The following is a 23,937-nucleotide window of genomic DNA, read 5'->3' as shown; positions in this document are numbered from 1 at the left end:
TAGGAAGGACGCCTGTATCTTTGTAGTGACTGGTGTATTGATAGACCATCCAAAGTGTAATTAATAATTTCACCATGCTAAAAGGGATATTCAATGTCTGCCTTTTCCTTTTTTACCATTACCATAGGGGCCCTTCTTTGCGAGGCATTGGAAAACCTCCCTGGTCTTTGTGGTTGAATCAGTTTGAAATTCACTGCTTGACTGAGGGACCTTACAGATAATTGTATGTGTGTGGTACAGAGATGATTTTTGAAAGACTACCTCATGTTAAACAATTATTGCACACAAAGTGAGTCCATGCAACTTATTATGTGACTTGATAAGAACATTTTTACTCCTGAACTTATTTAGGCATGCCATAACAAAGGGGTTGAATACTTATTGACTCAAGACATTTCAGCTTTTCATTTGTTATTAATTTGTAAAAATGTCAAAAGACATAATTCCACTTTGACATTATGGGTTATTGTGTGTAGGCCAGTGACATAAAAACTATATTTAATCCATTTTAAATTCAGGCTGTAACACAACAAAATCTGAAAAAAGGCAAGGGGTGAAGTCTTAACATTGAGCCAGCAAGCATTCTAAGAAGAATACACATGAAAGACAAGAGTTGAAAAAATACATGATCTTTCATACATTATTATGTATGATCTTTCATACATCACATTCCCATTCATTTACACGGACACGGAACAGCCTCATGATTCAAGTTCATGCATAAAATTGGTTGATCCCTGAATTAAAAACAGGGGAAGACAAATACTCAGCCAAAAGATCCAGTGAGGTTGGTTCTGGTAATAATCTGATGTGGTCTTCTTAGTATTGTAGTTGTCATAAGGCACTGAGCAGGTGGTCTGAGTAGTGGGTTTGTCCCCCATACAGGGTTGTGTTCATTAGGCACCAAACGGAACAAAAACAGACAAACAGAAGGACTACCTGGACTTGTCCAATAGCTAAAATGTTTCGTTACGATGTGAGGGATTGTGCGCTAATGAATACGACCCAGGTGCTGTGTCCCCCCCATCCAGGTGTATCAGGGGTACGTGGCCAGGTAGCAGGGGTACCTAGCCCTGATGGGCAGCAGGCCCGTCTCATTGGCCAGCCTCCAGTACCTCTCCCTCAGGAGGAAGGCGCCAGCTTTGGGCTGCCTCTGCCGACTGAAGATGCCCTTCTTGTTGCCCACAACACGGGTCACCGCTGCAGAGAGAGGAAGATAGAAAGTAGAAAAGGTTAATTTCCTGAACAAAATGTGTATGCTTGTTTCAGCCGTCTAAAAGTATAGATAAAGCCTATAGATCTGTACATGACTTTCGCCAAATTCAACCCTATCAATTTCAACACTATTGTTGTATTAGGTGGAAAAGGACCAGACAGCTTCTGCTTTCTCTTGCAGATTGTCTACACAGGACAATCTGATAAGGTCTTGCTTCAAACAGTACATTACAGTGAGGGAAAAAAGTATTTGATCCCCTGCTTATTTCCCTCATTAAAATGCAAATCAATGTATAACATTTTTTACATGCGTTTTTCTGGATTTCTTTGTTGTTATTCTGTCTCTCACTGTTCAAATAAACCTACCATTAAAATGATAGACTGATCATGTCTTTGTCAGTGGGCAAACGTACAAAATCAGCAGGGGATCAAATACTTTTTTCCCCTCACTGTATGTACACTCCCCTGTATACACATAGGGGCCAGACCAGCATGTAAAGTGAGGAGTGGGTGGGTAATACGTTTAAGACCAGCAGTGTCACCATGGTGTTCTGGAATGCTGGTCTGACTTGGCGCTGGGGTAGTGGCAGGTTGATGTTTATTGTCATGAGTCTTGCCCTGGAAGCATAACTGATTGGTTTCTGCTAGATGGGCCAGCTGCAAAGTCAAAATTGGCTATACAGTAAAAATTCATGAAAACAGAAAATGAGCTTTTTGGTCTTCATTTAAGTTTAGGGCTAGGCATTAGGGTTAGCCGTGTCCTTAAAGTTAGGGTTAGGTTTAAAATCAGATTTGATGACTTTGTGGCTGTGTCAGCTAGTGACCACTCTGCAGAGCTGCCTCCAGTACATGAGTCATCCCAATAAATGCCAACATGGTGGGAATGGCCTGTCTAAGCGTAAGAATGAACCCTCCTGGTGTGCCACGCCCACTCCTGCTGACTCTGAACTTACCCAACACTGGGAGCTTTAAATACATTTCACATAAATACCAGCAGCTTTTCAAGCACTGGCCTACTTTCAACATTCTATTACTCCACCATCACATTACTAAACATTTGTGCTACTGCTCCTTTTTCCCTTACCTAGTAATTTCTGTTCACTATACGCAAAACTAAACAAGCAAAGGTATGACAACCAGCTTCAAATGTTATTTAACAAGAATGGTTGGTCTGACAATTTCAATAAATTCCAGTACTTCTGCTTTTTATGGATTCCTCCTTACTTTGTGCTGTCATGAAGTCAGCAAAGTTCCAGATTAACTCTCCAATGACATACTCCTTCCTCTTCTGGTCAAACACATCATGGTAGTTCTGTAAGACTATCTTCTGGTACTCCTCAGTAAACATCATGGGAGGATCCTGTTGGGAACAGAAAAATGTGGCTTTTCATTTAACCTTTATTTCTACAGGTAATTCTCATTGAGATAAAGTCTATTTTACAAGAGAGATGTGGGTTGATCATTCAAGCTCAACCACTCAGCTTTCAATTAATAGGTTTCAACCTGTTCTAGCCTGGGTAGGTGATTGACAAATTGTTCAAGCACATTTAAAAAAATTGGTATCCAGACCATTGTTTGCCTCAGAGGCCATGAAATCTCAGCAAATACACACATGTTTTCCTTATACCTTACGTCCTTTTAAGTCTGTTTCTGTCATGTGAGGACATAAGGAAGAGGTTCTACAACAACAAAGTAGTTCTGGAACACTCACTGTGTGTAGCCCTGGAACCACGTCGGCGCCATATTCACTCTGGATAATAGGTTTCTGGTACTTCCCGTACCAGTTCTCAAACTGGGTGTTGAGCTGGAAGGGGATGACCTCCAGGTGACCTGGGTCGTGGTACCAGGAGAAATAACTGTTAACACAGATCACATCCACATAGGGAGCCTGGGGAGAGACAGGGTTCAATGTGAGGAGAGCAGAAATACAGGGTAAACAGTGGTCAATACATTTTCAATGGCATTGAATTCCAAATAATGTATGACATTTAAAATGTCATAGTTGATGGAGCCTGGGTATAATCAGGTTTCAATGTGAGAAGAAGAAATAGGCCTAAAGGCTAGAACTACAGATACAATGTTGGTGTCTGTGTTACATAATACTTTTTCATTGAATTCCCATTGTAATGAATGGAATTTGAATGACATAATTGCTGTGCTTAGCTTAGCCACTGATGTGACACCACTGATCAACTACTGTCTGGTAAGTCTGAGTAGAAAATTAATCTTACAGACTTATCAGCAGCAGAGAGTTACTGTGGCTGCAGAGTCAAACCTCCTCGGTAAGCAGTCTTTCATCGATTTCTTGCATCCTCTCTTCTCAAAGCACATTGGAGGAGAAGGTCCAAAATTCTCCCTCCTCGAATGCGTTTTGAGAAGGAAGTGAGAGAGGATGCGAGGAATAGTTCTGTGAAGAAAGAATCCTTCATAAACATAACGGAGAAACAGTGAAGTCTCACCCCTTTGTCCCTGGCAAAGTTACTGTCTGTGATAAAGGTGACAGGTCGAGTGGGGTCCAGAGATTTGGTATGAGCTATCAGTGTTCTGAAAAGACAAACAAAAACATTAAACAGAGAGCAATTGTTTACTGTTCCAAGATGGGGTAAGGGATCAGAGGGTTGAGGTAGGGGTAAAGAGAGACTGATATGAGTGCAGGAGAAAGGACCAGGAAGAAGTAAATCATTTTAACAAGTATAAAAACGACTCACAGTCTCTTTGTTGACTATGACCACAACACATAGTTAATAAGTATTATAATGGCAAGGAACTGTATGAGGAAATTCATGCTGTGTGCCTGTCTGTCTGCCACTCCCTGGCCTGAGGTGGTTGAGCTACACCGGTTAATGCTCTGTTAACATTTACATTTCAGTCATTTAGCAGACGCTCTTATCCAGAGCGACTTACAGTTAGTGAGTGCATACATTATTTTGTAATATTTTTTAAATTTTTAATCATACTGGCCCCCCGTGGGAATCGAACCCACAACCCTGGCGATGCAAACGCCATGCTCTACCAACTGAGCTACATCCCATCCCCTACCCTGGGCCAATTGTGCGCCGCCCCATGGGTCTCCCGGTCGCGGCCGGCTACGACAGAGCCTGGATTCGAACCAGGATCTCTAGTGGCACAGCTAGCACTGTGATGCAGTGCCTTAGACCACTGCGCCACTCGGGAGTCTGTTAAGTACTACTCTGACGCAATCCACAGGCCATTCTACCAAGACATGCTCAGACTCACCCATAAACTTCTCTACCATCTAATGAACAAGCATGCATAATGCACCCACCACCGACTTTGTTTGTTTACTTGGTTTTTCCAGATGTAAAGCAAATACCAATGCTGCTTGAAATATTTGGGGAATTGTAGCCTTCAAAGCCTTGCTTAGTTCCCTCCTCCATTCTAAAAGCTGAATTCAGTAATTCTAGGTAGTGCTCCCCAATAAGAACACATAGCCTACAATATAACCATTATGCGCCTTCTCTCTTCCCTTATGACTTCACCATTAACCCTTTACACGCAGGGAAATTGGCCTATATGGATAGGACCAAATTGAAACGTTTCTAACAGGAGAAATATGAGAAGCATATGCAAAACCATGTTAGCAATTGGAACACTTTGGAGATTATGGGTAAAGTATTAGACCAAAGGTGAGGAAACAGTTCACCTGACAAGACTGAATTCAACCATTACACTGTTGATTTTATGTGCATTTTAAATTTTCTGTACTTTTTGCAGCATTTGTCGATAACGAAATATGAAAATACTCTAATACATTCAGAATAATAATAATAATACATTATTATTATTATTATTATTATTATTATTATTATGAGGAACATTTGGGGTAGGTGCAACATAAGACAAAAAATATCACAAGGGTTTGAGTGAGAAGTCTAACTGGTGTCTCCAAGTGGCCACACACACACACACACAACTCTCCAAAGTGTGCATAGTTTAAGTAATTCTAATACAAGAAAAGAGTCTTCAACTATTAGGTGCTTTTATGAGCTCTCCTAGCTGTGCCGTTGAGGATCTGATTAAGCACACTTTGTTCGGAACACAGCCCTGCATCCCCACCATCACTATTGTTGTTTAAGCAATCCAAAAACAGTCTATTATAAATCGCAATCTGGGTTAGGTGGGCATAATTTAAAATTCTATTGCCAATATGACTAGCAAAGTTATGAAATATAACCTTACACTGTTTTCACAAGGCACTTCAGAGAATAAGATAGTAATTTTGGTGCACATAAAATAGAGTCATGCGTGTATTCAGGTGCGTGTTCCACCGCAAATTTTCTTCAGAATAGAGGAAGACAGGTTTGTGTCACCAATGACGTGAGGCCCATTGTTTAGCAACGACCACGCAGGGTAGAGAACACGTCAGAACATTGGAAAACCCACTTACATGTTTTTCTTGAAATGAACATGCTATATTTTTAGGTTTAAATCATGCCATCTTAACTGGCTGTATTAATATATCCTTTACCGCAGCACTACTAATATCCAACTTTGACTTGAAGAATGTATTTTCTGTACTAGAAATAGCTATTTAGCTAGCTAGCTGTTTGGATGGGCAGCTAGGCAGGTTGGTACTGCATAGCTTACTAGCATTACAGCTCAACCAAGGTGGCAAAAAGTATAATGTAGGCTAGATAAAGCTAACTTGCAACCTTAGCTAGATGGGTTATGAAAGAAATGCCTAATTCGAAAATAGTTAGCTAGCTTGCTTGAAAGCCCCATCCATCCTCCCCTCAATACGGTGCAGTATTGCAGAAAAGCATCCCCAAAGAATGATGTTTCCACCTTCATGCTTCACAGTTGGGATGGTGTTCTTGGGGTTGTACTCATCCTTCTTCTTCCTCCAAACACGGCAAGTGGAGTTTAGACCAAAAAGCTATATTTTTGTCTCATCAGACCACATGACCTTCTCCCATTCCTCCTCTGGATCATCCAGATGGTCATTGGCAAACTTCAGACGGGCCTGGACATGCGCTGGCTTGAGCAGGGGGACCTTGCGTGCGCTGCAGGATTTTAATCCATGACGGCGTAGTGTGTTACTAATGGTTCTTTGAGACTGTGGTCCCAGCTCTCTTCAGGTCATTGACCAGGTCCTGCCGTGTAGTTCTGGGCTGATCCCTCACCTTCCTCATGATCATTGATGCCCCACGAGGTGAGATCTTGCATGGAGCCCCATACGAGGGTGATTGACCGTCATCTTGAACTTCTTCCATTTTCTAATAATTGCGCCAACAGTTGTTGCCTTCTCACCAAGCTGCTTGCCTATTGTCCTGTAGCCCATCCCAGCCTTGTGCAGGTCTACAATTGTATGCCTGATGTCCTTACACAGCTCTCTGGTCTTGGCCATTGTGGAGAGGTTGGAGTCTGTTTGATTGAGTGTGTGGACAGGTGTCTTTTATACAGGTAACGAGTTCAAACAGGTGCAGTTAATACAGGTAATGAGTGGAGAACAGGAGGGCTTCTTAAAGAAAAACTAACAGGTCTGTGAGAGCTGGAATTCTTACTGGTTGGTAGGTGATCAAATACTTATGTCATGCAATAAAATGCAAATTAATTACTTAAAAATCATACAAATGTGATTTTCTGGATTTTTGTTTTAGATTCCGTCTCTCACAGTTGAAGTGTACCTATGATAAAAATTACAGACCTCTACATGCTTTGTAAGTAGGAAAACCTACAAAATCGGCAGTGTATCAAATACTTGTTCTCCCCACTGTATATATCACACACACACACACACACACACACACACACACACATACATATAAATGCCTTGAGCATTTAATATTTTGGAGAATCTCTTATAAAAAGGGTTAAAATCATGTATAGTAACCCTAGGTATAAAATAGTAAATAATGGCTATTTCTCAGAAAGTTTTAAACTGTCAAGATGAGTGAAACAAGGTTGTCCACTATCGGCATAACTATTTATTACGGCCATCGAGATGTTAGCTATTAAAATCAGATCCAACAATAATATCAAGGGATTAGAAATCCAGGGCTTAAAAACAAAAGGTGTCATTGTACGCTGATGATTCATGTTCTTTTAAATCCACAACTTGAATCCCTCCACAGCCTCAGAGGATCTAGATACATTTTCTAACCTCTGGATTACAACCAAATTATGATAAATGTACTATATTACGTATTGGATCACAAAAAAATAATGTTTTTAGATTACCATGTAGTTTACCAATAAAACAGTCTGATGGTGATGTGGATATACTCGGAATACATATCCCAAATGATCTCACTCCAATACATTTTAATAGAAAGTTAGCAAAAATAGATAAGATCTTGCTACAATGGAAAGGTAAATCCCTGTCAATTTGTGGAAAAAAAATCACCCTGATTAACTCTTTAGTATTATCCCAGTTTACCTATTTGCTTATAGTCTTACCTACGCCTAGCAAACAGTTTCTTAAAATTATGAGTAAAAAACATATTCCATTTTATTTGGAACAGCAAGCCAGACAAAATTTAAACGAGCCTATTTATATAATGAATATGAATTCGGAGGACAGAAATGATTAAATATTAAAGCATTAGACCTATCACTAAAAGCTTCAGTCATACAAAAGTTCTACTTAAATCCGAACTGGTTCTCTAGTAAATTAGTAAAATTGTCTCACCCCATGTTCAAGAATGGCCTTTTTCCCTTTATTCAGATTACAACCTCTCATTTTCAGTTATTTGAAAAGGAAATAATCTCCCAAATATCACTATTTCTAAAACAAGCCATAGAAAGTTGGTTGCAATTTCAATTTAATCCTCCAGAAACAACAGAACAAATATTGTAGTTAAACTCAAATATACTAATTGATAAACCATTTTTGTTTTGACAAAATGTTTAAAAAAAGGTATAATCTCCGTAAATGATATCATAGGTAGGACTGGTGGAGTTGTCGCACATGCAGCTAACAAAAACATATGGAAATGTCTGCTCTACCCAAAATTACAACCAAATAAATTGCAGCATTACCGCAAAAATGGAAGAGGAAAGTGGAAGGGGGAAAAAGTAAGGAACTTGTCTGTCGGCCCTGCATTAAAGAACATAATTGGTTAAAGAAAATAGTGATAAATAAAAAGTATACCAGTTTCATTTAAGGACCAAAGGATTGACAGCCGTCCCATATAGATTGCAAAATAGTTGGGAAGAGATTTTTGACGTACAGATTCCATGGCATAGTGTTTATGAACTGATACGCAAAACGACGCCGGATTCAAAACTTTGAATTGTTTAATTTAAATTATTTGTAGCTTGTTTTTGGACACAGGTCCAGCTAAAGGATTGCAATATTTACCTGGAGCTAAACCTGCAGATAGCACTACTGGGTGATCTGAAAAGTTATAGTCAATTGATCAATAATATAATAATACTTTTAGCAAAAATGTTTGTTTTCAATCTGTAGAAACAATGAGAATAGAAAGGTTCAGAACTTTTGTAAAACATCACAGTACAGTTGAAAAATATATGGCAAATAGAAATCCAATATGGATGGTGTTAAGCGATAGATGGGTGGTGTTGAATGGAGTTGAAGGATGGAACTAACAACAACAAGATAACTAATAATGTAAAGCATACTGTGTCCATAATAAGTATATAGGTTGAGAGCTTTTGTGAAAGAGTACAGTTAGAAAGACATGGCATATAGAAGCAAACCGGATGGACATCATGAAAATGATCGGAGAGGTTGATGGTAGAGGAAGTTCAGGAGTAAAAACAAACAATAGAATTATTGTAAAATTGACTGTGTCCAAAAAATGTATATAAATCAAATTTTATTTGCCACATGCGCCAAATACAACAGGTGTAGACATTAGTGAAATGCTTACTTACAAGCCCTTAACAAACAATGCAGTTTTCTTTAAAGAAAAAAGTTAAATAAAAAGTGTTGTACATGTGGGTAGAGTTAAAGTGACTATGCATAAATAATAAACAGTAGCAGCAGCGTAAAAGAGCAGGATGGGGTGGGGGGGGCAGTGCAAATAGTCTGGGTAGCCATGATTACCTGTTCAGGAGTCTTATGGCTTGGGGGTAGAAGCTGTTGAGAAGCCTTTTGGACCTAGACTTGGCGCTCCGGTACCGCTTGAGGGCACTATGGTGTTGAACGCTGAGCTGTAGTCAATGAATAGCATTCTCACGTAGGTGGTCCTCTTGTCCAGGTGGGAAAGGGCAGTGTGGTGTGCAATAAAGATTACATCATCTGTGGATCTGTTGGGTCGGTATGCAAATTGGAGTGGGTCTAGGGTTTCTGGGATAATGGTGTTGATGTGAGCCATGATCAGTCTTTCAAAGCACTTCATGGCTACAGACGTGAGTGCTATGGGTCGGTAGTCATTTAGGCAGGTTATCCTAGTGTCCTTGGGCACAGGGACTATGGTGGTCTGTTTTAAACATGTTGGTATTACAGACTCAGTCAGGGACATGTTGAAAATGTCAGTGAAGACACTTGCCAGTTGGTCAGCACATGCTCGGAGTACACGTCCTGGTAATCCGTCTGGCCCTGCGGCCTTGTGAATGTTGACCTGCTTAAAAGTCTTACTCACATCGGCTACGGAGAGCGTGATCACATAGTCATCCGGAACAGCTGATGCTCTCATGCATGCCTCAGTGTTGCTTGCCTCGAAGCTAACATAGAAGTGATTTAGCTCAACTGGTAGGCTTGTGTCACTGGGCAGCTCGCGGCTGTGCTTCCCTTTGTAGTCTGTAATAGTTTTCAAGCCCTGCCACATCCGACGAGCGTCAGGGCCAGTGTAGTACGATTCAATCTTAGTCCTGTATTGACTCTTTGCCTGTTTGATGGTTCGTCGGAGGGCATAGCGGGATTTCTTATAAGCGTCCGGGTTAGAGTCCCGCTCCTTGAAAGCGGCAGCTCTACCCTTTAGCTCAGTGCGGATGTTGCCTGTAATTCATGGCTTCTGGTATGTACGTACGGTCACTGTGGGGACGACGTCATCGATGCACTTATTGATGAAGCCAGTGACTGATGTGGTGTACTCCTCAATGCTATCTGAAGAATCCCAGAACATAGTATGTATAAGCTGGAAGTAGAGGACTAAGCATTGTTGTTCACTAGTTTCCTCCAATTAGGGAAGGGGTAGTGGGGTTGGAAAGTAATAAAGGGAAATATTTTTTTTTAAAGGATATGTACAGTGGGGAAAAAAAGTATTTAGTCAGCCACCAATTGTGCAAGTTCTCCCACTTAAAAAGATGAGAGAGGCCTGTAATTTTCATCATAGGTACAAGTCAACTAGGATAGACAAAATGAGGGAAAAAAATCCAGAAAATCACATTGTAGGATTTTTAATGAATTGATTTGCAAATTATGGTGGAAAATAAGTATTTGGTCAATAACAAAAGTTTCTCAATACTTTGTTATATACCCTTTGTTGGCAATGACACAGGTCAAACGTTTTCTGTAAGTCTTCACAAGGTTGTCACACACTGTTGCTGGTATTTTGGCCCATTCCTCCATGCAGATCTCCTCTAGAGCAGTGATGTTTTGGGGCTGTCACTGGGCAACACAGACTTTCAACTCCCTCCAAGATTTTCTATGGGGTTGAGATCTGGAGACTGGCTAGGCCACTCCAGGACATTGAAATGCTTCGTACGAGCCACTCCTTCGTTGCCCGGGCGGTGTGTTTGGGATCATTGTCATGCTGAAAGACCCAGCCACGTTTCATCTTCAATGCCCTTGCTGACGGAAGGAGGTTTTCACTCAAAATCTCACGATACATGGCCCCATTCATTCTTTCCTTTACACGGATCAGTCGTCCTGGTCCCTTTGCAGAAAAACAGCCCCAAAGCATGATGTTTCCACCCCCATGCTTCACAGTAGGTATGGTGTTCTTTGGATGCAACTCAGCATTCTTTGTCCTCCAAACACGACGAGTTGAGTTTTTACCAAAAAGTTATATTTTGGTTTCATATGACATTCTCCCAATCCTCTTCTGGATCATCCAAATGCACTCTAGCAAACTTCAGACGGGCCTGGACATGTACTGGCTTAAGCAGGGGGACACGTCTTGCACTGCAGGATTTGAGTCCCTGGCGGCGTAGTGTGTTACTGATGGTAGGCTTTGTTACTTTGGTCCCAGCTCTCTGCAGGTCATTCACTAGGTCCCCCCGTGTGGTTCTGGGATTTTTGCTCACCGTTCTTGTGATCATTTTGACCCCACGGGGTGAGATCTTGCGTGGAGCCCCAGATTGAGGGAGATTATCAGTGGTCTTGTATGTCTTCCATTTCCTAATAATTGCTCCCACAGTTGATTTCTTCAAACCAAGCTGCTTACCTATTGCAGATTCAGTCTTCCCAGCCTGGTGCAGGTCTACAATTTTGTTTCTGGTGTCCTTTGACAGCTCTTTGGTCTTCGCCATAGTGGAGTTTGGAGTGTGACTGTTTGAGGTTGTGGACAGGTGTCTTTTATACTGATAACAAGTTCAAACAGGTGCCATTAATACAGGTAACAAGTGGAGGACAGAGGAGCCTCTTAAAGAAGAAGTTACAGGTCTGTGAGAGCCAGAAATCTTGCTTGTTTGTAGGTGACCAAATACTTATTTTCCACCATAATTTGCAAATAAATTCATTAAAATCCTTCAATGTGATTTTCTGGATTTTTTCTCAATTTGTCTGTCATAGTTGACGTGTACCTATGATGAAAATTACAGGCCTCTCTCATCTTTTTAAGTGGGAGAACTTGCACAATTGGTGGCTGACTAAATACTTTTTTTCCCCACTGTACGTACAGTGGGGAAAAAAAAGTATTTAGTCAGCCACCAATTGTGCAAGTTCTCCCACTTAAAAAGATGAGAGGCCTGTAATTTTCATCATAGGTACACGTCAACTATGACAGACAAAATGAGAAAAAAAAAAATCCTGAAAATCACATTGTAGGATTTTTTTATGAATTTATTTGCAAATTATGGTGGAAAATAAGTATTTGGTCAATAACAAAAGTTTCTCAATACTTTGTTATATACCCTTTGTTGGCAATGACACAGGTCAAAAGTTTTCTGTAAGTCTTCACAAGGTTGTCACACACTGTTGCTGGTATTTTGGCCCATTCCGCCATGCAGATCTCCTCTAGAGCAGTGATGTTTTGGGGCTGTCGCTGGGCAACACGGACTTTCAACTCCCTCCAAAGATTTTCTATGGGGTTGAGATCTGGAGACTGGCTAGGCCACTCCAGGACCTTGAAATGCTTCTTACGAAGCCACTCCTTCGTTGCCTGGGCGGTGTGTTTGGGATCATTGTCATGCTGAAAGACCCAGCCACGTTTAATCGTCAATGCCCTTGCTGATGGAAGGAGGTTTTCACTCAAAATCTCACGATACATGGCCCCATTCATTCTTTCCTTTACGCGGATCAGTCGTCCTGGTCCCTTTGCAGAAAAACAGCCCCAAAGCATGATGTTTCCACCCCCATGCTTCACAGTAGGTATGGTTCACAGTAGGTATGGTGTTCTTTGGATGCAACTCAGCATTCTTTGTCCTCCAAACACGACGAGTTGAGTTTTTACCAAAAAGTTATATTTTGGTTTCATCTGACCATATGACATTCTCCCAATCCTCTTCTGGATCATCCAAATGCACTCTAGCAAACTTCAGACGGGCCTGGACATGTACTGGCTTAAGCAGGGGGACACGTCTGGCACTGCAGGATTTGAGTCCCTGGCGGCGTAGTGTGTTACTGATGGTAGGCTTTGTTACTTTGGTCCCAGCTCTCTGCAGGTCATTCACTAGGTGTGGTTCTGGGATTTTTGCTCACCGTTCTTGTGATCATTTTGACCCCACGGGGTGAGATCTTGCGTGGAGCCCCAGATCGAGGGAGATTATCAGTGGTCTTGTATGTCTTCCATTTCCTAATAATTGCTCCCACGGTTGATTTCTTCAAACCAAGCTGTTTACCTATTGCAGATTCAGTCTTCCCAGCCTGGTGTAGGTCTACAATTTTGTTTCTGGTGTCCTTTGACAGCTCTTTGGTCTTGGCCATAGTGGAGTTTGGAGTGTGACTGTTTGAGGTTGTGGACAGGTGTCTTTTATACTGATAACAAGTTCAAACAGGTGCCATTAATACAGGTAACGAGTGGAGGACAGAGGAGCCTCTTAAAGAAGAAGTTACAGGTCTGTGAGAGCCAGAAATCTTGCTTGTTTGTAGATGACCAAATACTTATTCTCCACCATAATTTGCAAATAAATTCATAAAAAATCCTACAATGTGATTTTCTGGATTTTTTTCCCTCATTTTGTCTGTCATAGTTGACGTGTACCTATGATGAAAATTACAGGCCTCTCATCTTTTTAAGTGGGAGAACTTGCACAATTGGTGGCTGACTAAATACGTTTTTTCCCCACTGTATGTAGTCATATTATATATATATATATATATATATATATATATATATATATATATATATATATATATATACACACAGTGGGGAGAACAAGTATTTGATACACTGCCGATTTTGCAGGTTTTCCTACTTACAAAGCATGTAGAGGTCTGTAATGTTTATCATAGGTACACTTAAACTGTGAGACGGAATCTAAAACAAAAATCCAGAAAATCACATTGTATGATTTTAAAGTAATTAATTTGCATTTTATTGCATGACATAAGTATTTGATACATCAGAAAAGCAGAACTTAATATTTGGTACAGAAACTTTTGTTTGCAATTACAGAGATCATACGTTTCCTATAGGTCTTGACCAGGTTTGCACACACTGCAGCAGGGATTTTGGCCCACTCCTCCATACAGACCCTTCAGGTTTCGGGGCTGTCGCTGGGCAATAAAGACTTTCAGCTCCCTCCAAAGATTTTCTATTGGGTTCAGGTCTGGAGACTGGCTAGGCCACTCCAGGACCTTGAGATGCTTCTTACGGAGCCACTCTTTAGTTGCCCTGGCTGTGTGTTTCGGGTCGTTGTCATGCTGGAAGACCCAGCCACGACCCATCTTCAATGTTCTTACTGAGGGAAGGAGGTTGTTGGCCAAGATCTCGCGATACATGGCCCCATCCATCCTCCCCTCAATACGGTGCAGTCGTCCTGTCCCCTTTGCAGAAAAGCATCCCCAAAGAATGATGTTTCCACCTCCATGCTTCACGGTTGGGATGGTGTTCTTGGGGTTATACTCATCCTTCTTCTTCCTCCAAACACGGCGAGTGGAGTTTAGACCAAAAAGCTATATTTTTGTCTCATCAGACCACATGACCTTCTCCCATTCCTCCTCTGGATCATCCAGATGGTCATTGGCAAACTTCAGATGGGCCTGGACCTGCGCTGGCTTGAGCAGGGGGACCTTGCGTGCGTTGCAGGATTTTAATCCATGACGGCGTAGTGTGTTACTAATGGCTTTCTTTGAGACTGTGGTCCCAGCTCTCTTCAGGTCATTGACCAGGTCCTGCCGTGTAGTTCTGGGCTGATTCCTCACCTTCCTCATGATCATTGATGCCCCACAAGGTGAGATCTTGCATGGAGCCCCAGACCGAGAGTGATTGACCGTCATCTTGAAATTCTTCCATTTTCTAATAATTGCGCCAACAGTTGTTGCCTTCTCACCAAGCTGCTTGCCTATTGTCCTGTAGCCCATCCCAGCCTTGTGCAGGTCTACAATTTTATCCCTGATGTACTTACACAGCTCTCTGGTCTTGGCCATTGTGGAGAGGTTGGAGTCTGTTTGATTGAGTGTGTGGACAGATGTCTTTTATACAGGTAACGAGTTCAAACAGGTGCAGTTAATACAGGTAATGAGTGGAGAACAGGAGGGCTTCTTAAAGAAAAACTAACTGGTCTGTGAGAGCCGGAATTCTTACTGGTTGGTAGGTGATCAAATACTTATGTCATGCAATAAAATGCAAATTAATTACTTAAAAATCATACAATGTGATTTTCTGGATTTTTGTTTTAGATTCCGTCTCTCACAGTTGAAGTGTACCTATGATAAAAATTACAGACCTCTACATGCTTTGTAAGTAGGAAAACCTGCTAAATCGGCAGTGTATCAAATACTTGTTCTCCCCACTGTACATATATGCGAGAGAAAAAAACATGGGGGATTGGAAGTGATGCAGACAATTACATTGATGGAAGTTACAAGCTATCTGCAATATTAAAGCTGATCTACCCCCTAAAAAAAAATTACAAAATAAAAATACAATAGTATTTGTATGCTTAGCAAAATCAACAAATGTACATTGTTTAAAGCAAACTTATACAAGTCTCAGTCACAAATGACAGCTCCAATAAGCCCCTTATGGTGAACGACAAGTGAACGAGAGGCTTGTAGAATCCTGACTTTTTAGAGTTTTCAGTTCATCGTTCGCCGGTAGGGGGGGTCCTGCGTGCTTTGGGCATTACTGACTCGAACGAAATGAGTCGAAAGATTCTTTATTTTTACTGAACAAGTCGAGAAGAACCAGTAAAAAGAGATTAAATTCCCATCATTATGTTCTCACTCACACTAGATACGTACCCAGGAAACTTGTCTGTTTTTACAGTGGCACGGGACACCCGTGTGAATGCAGTTATTTCCAATGAATTAGCATTTTACCACCTCGGCTTCGTAACTTAAAATTAGAGTTGCTGGCTAAACGCATCACAGATCGGGCATAAATTCTGTTATAGATAGAACATATGGTTATTTGAAAATATTATATTGAAGTCATTTAGCGCAGCACTAAAATAAATGTATTTCAACGAGAGATTCCTTTTTTTTTATACCCTTTGTGGGCGGGGCCAAATCTGTTGCTAGGGACTCGTGACATTCTGTTCAGAACAACCCAGGGTATGATGCCATGTCATCCTTGTGACTGTACATCAAACACAGCCATTATAAAACGTTGATACTGTAAAGGACATGAGTTTCATAATATGGGAATGTGAAGTGCACATTTGTGTGGTTCGCTTGTATGACATCAAAGAGGTGTTTATTATAATCCTCAACGTCTCATCTTTCAGAACACAGAGTCTTCTTGAGTTACAGCATTCTCCTGACTCAGACAATGTTTTTTGCAAAATTAGCCCAATTAACGGGAGGGATGGGGCATCTTTTCTGGTTGTGCGTGATGCTCACATTTAAAATGTCTGTTAGTTGAATCCCATACAGTGCTGTAAAGCTGACATGTATAATATGTTACTGTACAGCCACCGCGTTCCAATTTAGGTCCTTATTATTGACCAAATATGCCATTTTCATACTGTAAACGGGCTGGGCTGTGAGTGTAAAGGGCTACCTCATTTGGAAATGTGAGAACTAAGAAGTAGTTTACGTTTCAGTGTAACTAACAGTCTTTGTTCACTAGAACGTCACTCTACCATGATGTGAATGTGCATTTTAAGGAACAAGGACGCACATTTATGGAATGTGAATTAATGCTAACATTCTCTTACTTGAAATAGTATTCAGCAGGGGGCATCTCAGCGGCCGGCTCATTGGCTACAGACCACATGACCACGGAGGCGTGGTTCTTGTCCCTCCTCACCAGTTCGTCCATGACCGCCAGGTGATGCGACAGGGAGGCGTTCCCGAAACTACGGCTTGGGGACAAGAGACATGATAGGGTTAGTGGAAGTCCCAGAGACACAGAAGACCTGACTTGATTAATTATGTAATGGCTGAGCATTGATCATATTTTAAAAAGTTTAATGCTGTATATAAACTTGCTAATAACAGTCCATTAAAAACTGAGTAGTTAATGGTTTAGACATGCAAGCAAAAAAGGACAGGCTTAAATAAAAGTGTTTCTTAAAAAAATGACTGGCACACTCATTGTGCGAAAGAACACCTTGAGGTTCTCTTCAAACGTTGCAGACACCTGGTGACCGTTTAACCTTTAACTGACCCTTCAGAAAGGTCACAGAAACTGCAACTGTCACTATGGCGATGACTTACATGTCTTTGATGCCCACCCCAGGACACTCGTCAATGACCACGATGCCATGGCGGTCTGCCATCTGCAATATCTCCTCAGCGTAGGGGTAGTGGCTGGTCCTGAACGAGTTGGCCCCAAGCCACTTCAACAGGTTGAAATCCTTCACGATCAGGGGCCAGTCCAGGCCTTTACCTCGGATCTGACACACACAGCAAGCAATGAGAACAGACAGTTGACACAGACCAATTTCTATTGACTTACAGATCGTCCCATTCGCATGAAACTGGATAACTACCCAAAATTGTTTATTCTAAACACAGAAACTGATCAGATGATAAGAACTTATATGCCGCTTCAACCTTCTTTATTGCTTAAATTCCTTGGCAAATATGACTGAACACCTGCTGGAAGTCAGTTGCATACACAATACAAAACTGACAGACACTGCCCACTTATCTGGTTCAGAGTTTTGCTGCCCTCTAATGGGACTACTCAGTACTCACATCAGCATCCTCATGTTTGTTGACTCCATGGAAATAGAAGGGTTTGTGGTTGATGAGGAATTGTGTGTTGGTGACCTGCACAGTGCGGATGCCCACAGGCAGAGCATACACATCCTCATAGACAGAACCCTCGCCACCTGCTGTCATATGAACCTGGAAACAAAGGAGATGAGGGATGTACAGTACTTTTGGAAAGTATTCAGACACTTTGACCTTTTCCATATTTTGTGACATTACAGCCTTATTCTAAAATGGATTAAATTGTTTTTTTTTCTCAATCTACACACAATAAGCAAAAACCGACATTTTTGCACATTTATTAAAAATAAACTCTGACCGAGTTCCAGAGTTCCTCTGTGTAGAGGGAGAACCTTCTAGAAGGACAACGATCTCTGCAGCACTCTACCAATCAGGCCTTTATGGTAGATTGGCCAGACAGAACCCACTCAGTAAAAAAGGCACATGACAGCCCGCTTGGAGTTTGCCAAAAGCTACCTAAAGGACTCTGACCATGAGAAAATATTATCTGGTCTGATGAAACCAAGATTGAACTCTTTGGCCTGAATGCCAAGCGTCACATCTGGAGGAAACCTGGCACCATCCCTACTGTGAAGCATGGTGGTGGCAGAATCATGCAGTGGTGATATTTTTCAGGGACTGGGAGACTAGTCAGGATCGAGGGAAAGATGAACGGAGCAAAGTACAGCGAGATCCTTGACGAAAACCTGCTCCAGAGCACTCAGGACCTCAGACTGGGGCGAAGGTTCCCTTTCCAACAGGACAATGACCCTAAGCACACAGCCAAGACAATGCAGGAGGGGCTTCGGGACAAGTCTCTGAATGTCCTTGAGTGGCCCAGCCAGAGCCCAGACTTGAACCCGATCTAACATCTCTGGAGAGACCTGAAAATAGCTGTGCAGCAACGCTCCCCATCCAACCAGACAGAGCTCGAGAGGATCTGCAGAGAAGAATGGGAGAAACCCCCCAATTACAGGTGTGGCAAGCTTGTAGCGTCATACCCAAGAAGACTCTAGGGTGTAATCACTGCCAAAAGGTGCTTCTACGAAGTACTGAGTACCTATGTAAATAAGATATTTGTATATTATTTTGTAATAAATGTGCAAACATTTCTGAAAACGTATTTTCCCTTTGTCATTATAGGGTATTGTGTGTAGATTGATGAGGGGAAAAAAAACAATTTAATCCATTTTAGAATAAGGCTATAATGTAACAAAATGTGGAAAAACTCAAGGGGTCTGAATACTTTTCGAATGCACTGTAATTAATTAGGTGAAACATTCAGATTCAGGACGTTGCAAATAGAAATGTAATGAAAAGAGCTTACACAATTCAAAATTCTATGGGTCAGATTTATTTTACATTTATTTAACCAATCAGGTCAATTAAGAACAAATTATTTACAATGACAGCCAGATAATCATATCTGCTGTACAAAATACATTTCTATCTTTCTGAAAAGGTTACAAAAGGCTTTTTACAGTATGAACTCCATTGCTACAAAAACACAGGAAGTGGATGTGTGGGTGGTGTGATGAGTTGTTAAACTGAGGCTATGTTCATGTGAGCTGTGACTCAGTCATCACATGGATAGGGTGATACATGAGTAAAAACGGGTAGTATTTTATTAACATGTGCAAATGCTTTTTTTTCTGTGTATAATAATTTAATGTAGTTTGCATTGATAAAAGGTTTGACAAAACAGACTATAAAGGAACAGTGGACCCTCTAATTAAATGCAACTATGAATGAAGCCCAACTTACCCCCATAGAATACAGATAACCTGGATTCTCATGCATTAGATACGGCCACCACAGGTTGACGTCCGTCACTTTGAGGACCCCAGAGGGTCCAGTGGAAGAGGCCACACAACGGCCATCTTTGTCCGAGAGAGTCACCGTCACCGTGGGGTTGGGACTGCCCAGCACCGACACCTGGTAGGAGAGCAGACCTAGAACACATAACAGAGCAGAAGAGACCAACACCTTAGTACACTAGTGCCATTTTCACACTATTCCATAGTTGATGGAATCGCGCAGAAAAGGACAATGTGAAAAGGAAATATCCGAGTCAGTACAGTATGGTTTTGGTCGGCAGGATAGAGTGAGAAGGGTATGGATGAACAGACCAAAATAATTACTTGATCAAGTAAATGAGAAAATCCGTTGTTTTCTTTTGCACTCACCAATGTTGTCAGCAAAGGCTGTCACCACTGTGATGTCATCCACATATGCCTTAGGAGTGGTGTACAACACTACAGGACGGTGCAAACCAGCATAGTTGAAGAAGTCAAAGTTGGTGTTTTGCACAACATAGTCAGCAGGATACCTGTAGACAATATATAGAGACACACAACACAGATTTTCCTCGACTTGTAATCCAAAACATGATTTCCTATCAGAAAAGGAATCAAAAGCTAGTTAGCCTCGACCTGTCATTTTAGGTTTGGTCTGTAGAAAATCTTAAAATGTGTGTCTGGCAATGTGAGATTAGTCCCAACTTAAAAATTATAACGCAACGTTTCCCAGGCTCGGTCCTGGGGACTAGCCTGACGACTCATCCTGAATTTAATTCCGCTGCTCTATCAATCTCTACATGCATTGATTGTGGGGGGAAAAGCTAGAGGGTGTGGCTTTTGGGCAGAACAATGTGGATGGGCATTTTGTTTGTTGACCTAGCATTACACAGCTGATACAAATAATCAACTCATCATCAAACTTGAGATTATTTGATTCAGCTATGTAGTGCTAGGGCAAAAAACTAAATGTGCACCCCTTGGGGTCCCCAGGACCGAGTTTGGGAAACGCTAAGATAATGCTAAAAACATTTGAATATATCTCCCATTGAAAGGAAGTAAAATCTCTTCATCACATCACCTGGTGGGGTCGTCTATATGTTGGATGGTCCCTGGGGGCAAGGTTTGGAGAGTCAGGGTGTTGTTGACAGCTATGGTGATCCTGCAGGCCCCACCTGGGTTGTTACGGAGGACCTCAACTATCTCAGCCTCAAAGGGAAGATGGCCGCCCTCGTGCTCCATCACTTTGACCCCATTCACCCACTGGCAGGGAAGGAAAAGAGAGAAGACTTATTCCTATGTAGCAAGAGTGACAGTCTTTACACAACATCATACCTTTTTCAATGAGGGATGTGCATGTACATTGCAGATGAACTCATGTGAGAAGAGGTTGTGGAGTTACAGCTATCACATGAGCAAAACAGAATGGCAACTTCAGCTGAAAAAAAAGTGGTAGAAGATTTGTGAGATACTCACGACCACTGAGTAGTAGTGTGCACTCCCAACTCTCAGCACAACTCTTGTTCCCACATCAGACACCCATCCTGAGGGTACCAACACTTCTCTCTCGTACCACACCCAGCCAATGAAATCCCTCAGCCGTGGGTCCTGGGTGATGTCATTGTAGCTGGCGGGCACTGGCATGTCAATCACTGGACCACTCTACATAAACAGATACAGGTAAAGAGCGAGAGGAAAAAGTGAAGAGGGAGGAATTGAGAACAAACTATTTGACACAGGCCCTCTTTACAATCATGTTGCTGAATTTTTGACAGTTTACACAAAGCATTGGCTAAAACACTAGCTATAAATTAAGCGGCGATATGTGAATTATTCCATAGTAGCCATTTTCGGAAGCAATTTCAGGGGTGAACAACTGCCCCCTCTCATTGAAGCCACGGAAGGCAGACCGCGAAACTACAGGAATTGTTAGCGGAAAACAGGATCCCCATTATAGTGGATGGAAAAATTGTTATATTTATGGTCAATCTTCGTGTAAATAATTTTTGGGGACGACAATCATGGTACTAGCAACATGCATGCCCCACCCACCTGAGGATCTGTCTTTTTCAGCCTTCTATTTCCTGTGTTTGAGGGGTGCAAAATTCACTTGTCACTTAAATCTCTCTGGATTGATTGCTTCCATTTTACTCCTGCGACTCTTTCATACTCTTGCTGGTGCCTGTCATTCTTTCTCGTTTTAACATTACGACTGTGGACATTTTTGTAAAGACCTGTCAAACCTACCCCTGTAATGGCTGAAATGGGCTCAATGGAATACTTTGGCTCTCTGTTGAATCTAAGAGAACGCTAATTAAAGATCCATCGGTGATTTAATGCAATGTCTTGACACTTGCATCACAAGAAGATGGGTGTACATTTTTTGTGGAATTAAAAAAGTAATAATTTAATACAGTTGAAATGTTTACAAATTAGATGCGCTGAAATGAAGGCAACTTCCAAAAATGAACATTCAGATTATAGTGATATTATGTCTGATATCACAAATAATGTAAAGTATGCTTAAATAGGTGTAATCTAAAGCCAAGCGTGTAGATATTCTATCTGAAGGTATACTGCTATTGACACACACTTGATGAAATATGCAACAGAACGTGACAAGATAGTGCAGGTGATTGCAGGTAGGCCTAGACAGTAAGTGTTTGGTGGTTGCAGCCCTGTTCCACCCCTTTATGTTAATATATTCATAAATGCAAATAGGCCCGGTGCATTTATGCAAATGTTTCAAGCAGACCACCATAGTCCCTGTGCCCAAGAAAGCGAAGGTAACCTGCCTAAATGACTACCACCCCTGGTGGATAATGACTCACGTCTGTAGCCATGTGCTTTGAAAGGCTGGTCATGGCTCACATCAACACTATCATCCCAGAAACCCTAGACCCACTCCAATTCGCAAACCGCCCCTACAGATCCACAGATGACGGAATCTCAATCGCACTCCACACTGCCCTTTCCCACCTTGACAAAAGGAACTCCTATGTGAGAATGCTGTTCATTGACTACAGCTCAGCGTTCAACACCATAGTGCCTACAAAGCGCCTCACTAAGCTAAGGACCCTGGGACTAAACACCTCCCTCTGCAACTGGATCCTGGACTTCCTGACGCCCCCCCCAGGTGGTAAGGGTAGGCAACACCACATCTGCCACGCTGATCCTCAACACAGGGGCCCCTCAGGGGTGCGTGCTTAGTCCCCTCCTGTACTCCCTTTTCACCAATGACTGCGTGGCCAAGCATGACTCCAACACCATCATTAAGTTTGCTGATGACCCAACAGTGGTAGGCCTGATCACCGACAATGATGAGACAGCCTATAGGGAGGAGGTCAGAGACCTGGCAGTGTGGTGCCAGGACAACAACCTCTCCAATAATGTGAGCATGACAAAGGAACTGATCGTGGACTACAGGAAAAGGAGGGCCAAACGCACCCATTCACATCGACGGGGCTGTAGTGGAGCGGGTTGACCGTTGCTAATGGTACCAATTGTTGCTAAAAATCAGAATGAGAATTTAGGTGCTAATGGCAGCCTGCAGTACCCCGGTCACCCTTCAACTTGTGTTACTCAATTAGAGGCAGCAGCCCTGAGCTAGCCAGCAACGTCACTTTCTGGAGTAACTCAAACTGCGCATGTTATTGCCGCGTTCAAAACAACTGGGCACTCGGAATAATAAGAGGTCAAATCGTGACATTCACGTCCGAAAGTCGGAGCTCTAGCATTCCGAGATGGATGACCGTTCATTTAGAATTTCAAGTTTCCCAAACAGACCACTCATTGAAGGGAATTTATAGCAGAACATAACTATTCTGTACAAGTAGGACCCGTAGACCACATGCTTTTGGGTACGATTAATGACAATATCCATGTTACATAATTGGATGTTTACATACCTCTGCAAGGCGACTTTTGTACCATGCTTGTTCAAAGCCCAAGTTCCTGTTGCGCGAGAGGTCGGCTCTGAAGTTCCATAGCCCATTCAGCTCTTTGATCTCTCGCGACGACGACTCTCGAGGAAAGAGCATTCCACTGTCCTTGAAATGACCGACATTCCATACTGCAGATAGCGATAAAAAATAGTTTACTAGCCGTCTAAACCCCTCCATTTTTTTTGGAGTTCCCACATTTGCTAACAACAAACAGCTTTATGCTTGCGGAAGAGACCGTCACGCGACCAGCCATAAGTCACGTGATTATAGTCTTTGATTGATTCAAATGTTCCCAAAACATGCAAACATTCTCAAACTATTTCTTTACCATTATATTTTTCTAAGCATTAATGCACAAATATTTGTGAAGAAGAAAAATGTTTTTGTAACATTCCTATGCATCAACAATAATGCTATGCTTAGCTCTGGCCACTAGGCGGAGCCTCACACAGGCGACGACTGATGCTCCTCATATCACTTTCATCGCTAGCATAGCTAATGTTAGCTAGCTAGCTAGCTGGCTGACTTTAGCCTACCTCAATACAACTAGGATTTGGCTTGGAAA

General features: G+C 41.8%; 1 protein-coding gene across 1 annotated transcript; it reads right to left on the bottom strand.

Moving 5' to 3' along the window:
* Positions 1 to 463: 463 nt before the first annotated feature.
* Positions 464 to 23,626, bottom strand: LOC121574100 (beta-glucuronidase). Its single transcript, XM_041886700.1, has 12 exons — positions 23,337 to 23,626; positions 20,905 to 21,090; positions 20,510 to 20,691; positions 19,819 to 19,961; positions 19,397 to 19,584; positions 17,615 to 17,767; positions 17,132 to 17,310; positions 16,630 to 16,776; positions 3,675 to 3,759; positions 2,927 to 3,103; positions 2,440 to 2,575; positions 464 to 1,200 (listed from the first exon to the last, which is right to left on the bottom strand). The coding sequence occupies exons 1-12, from the start codon at positions 23,547 to 23,549 to the stop codon at positions 1,037 to 1,039; spliced, it is 1,953 nt and encodes a 650-aa protein (XP_041742634.1). The 5' UTR covers positions 23,550 to 23,626; the 3' UTR covers positions 464 to 1,036.
* Positions 23,627 to 23,937: the final 311 nt, after the last annotated feature.

This window comes from Coregonus clupeaformis, chromosome 9, assembly GCF_020615455.1.
Source record: "Coregonus clupeaformis isolate EN_2021a chromosome 9, ASM2061545v1, whole genome shotgun sequence".
Taxonomy (NCBI): Eukaryota; Metazoa; Chordata; class Actinopteri; order Salmoniformes; family Salmonidae; genus Coregonus; species Coregonus clupeaformis.
Note: the sequence above shows the minus strand (reverse complement) of the source record. Positions and strands in the feature narration are given on the sequence as shown.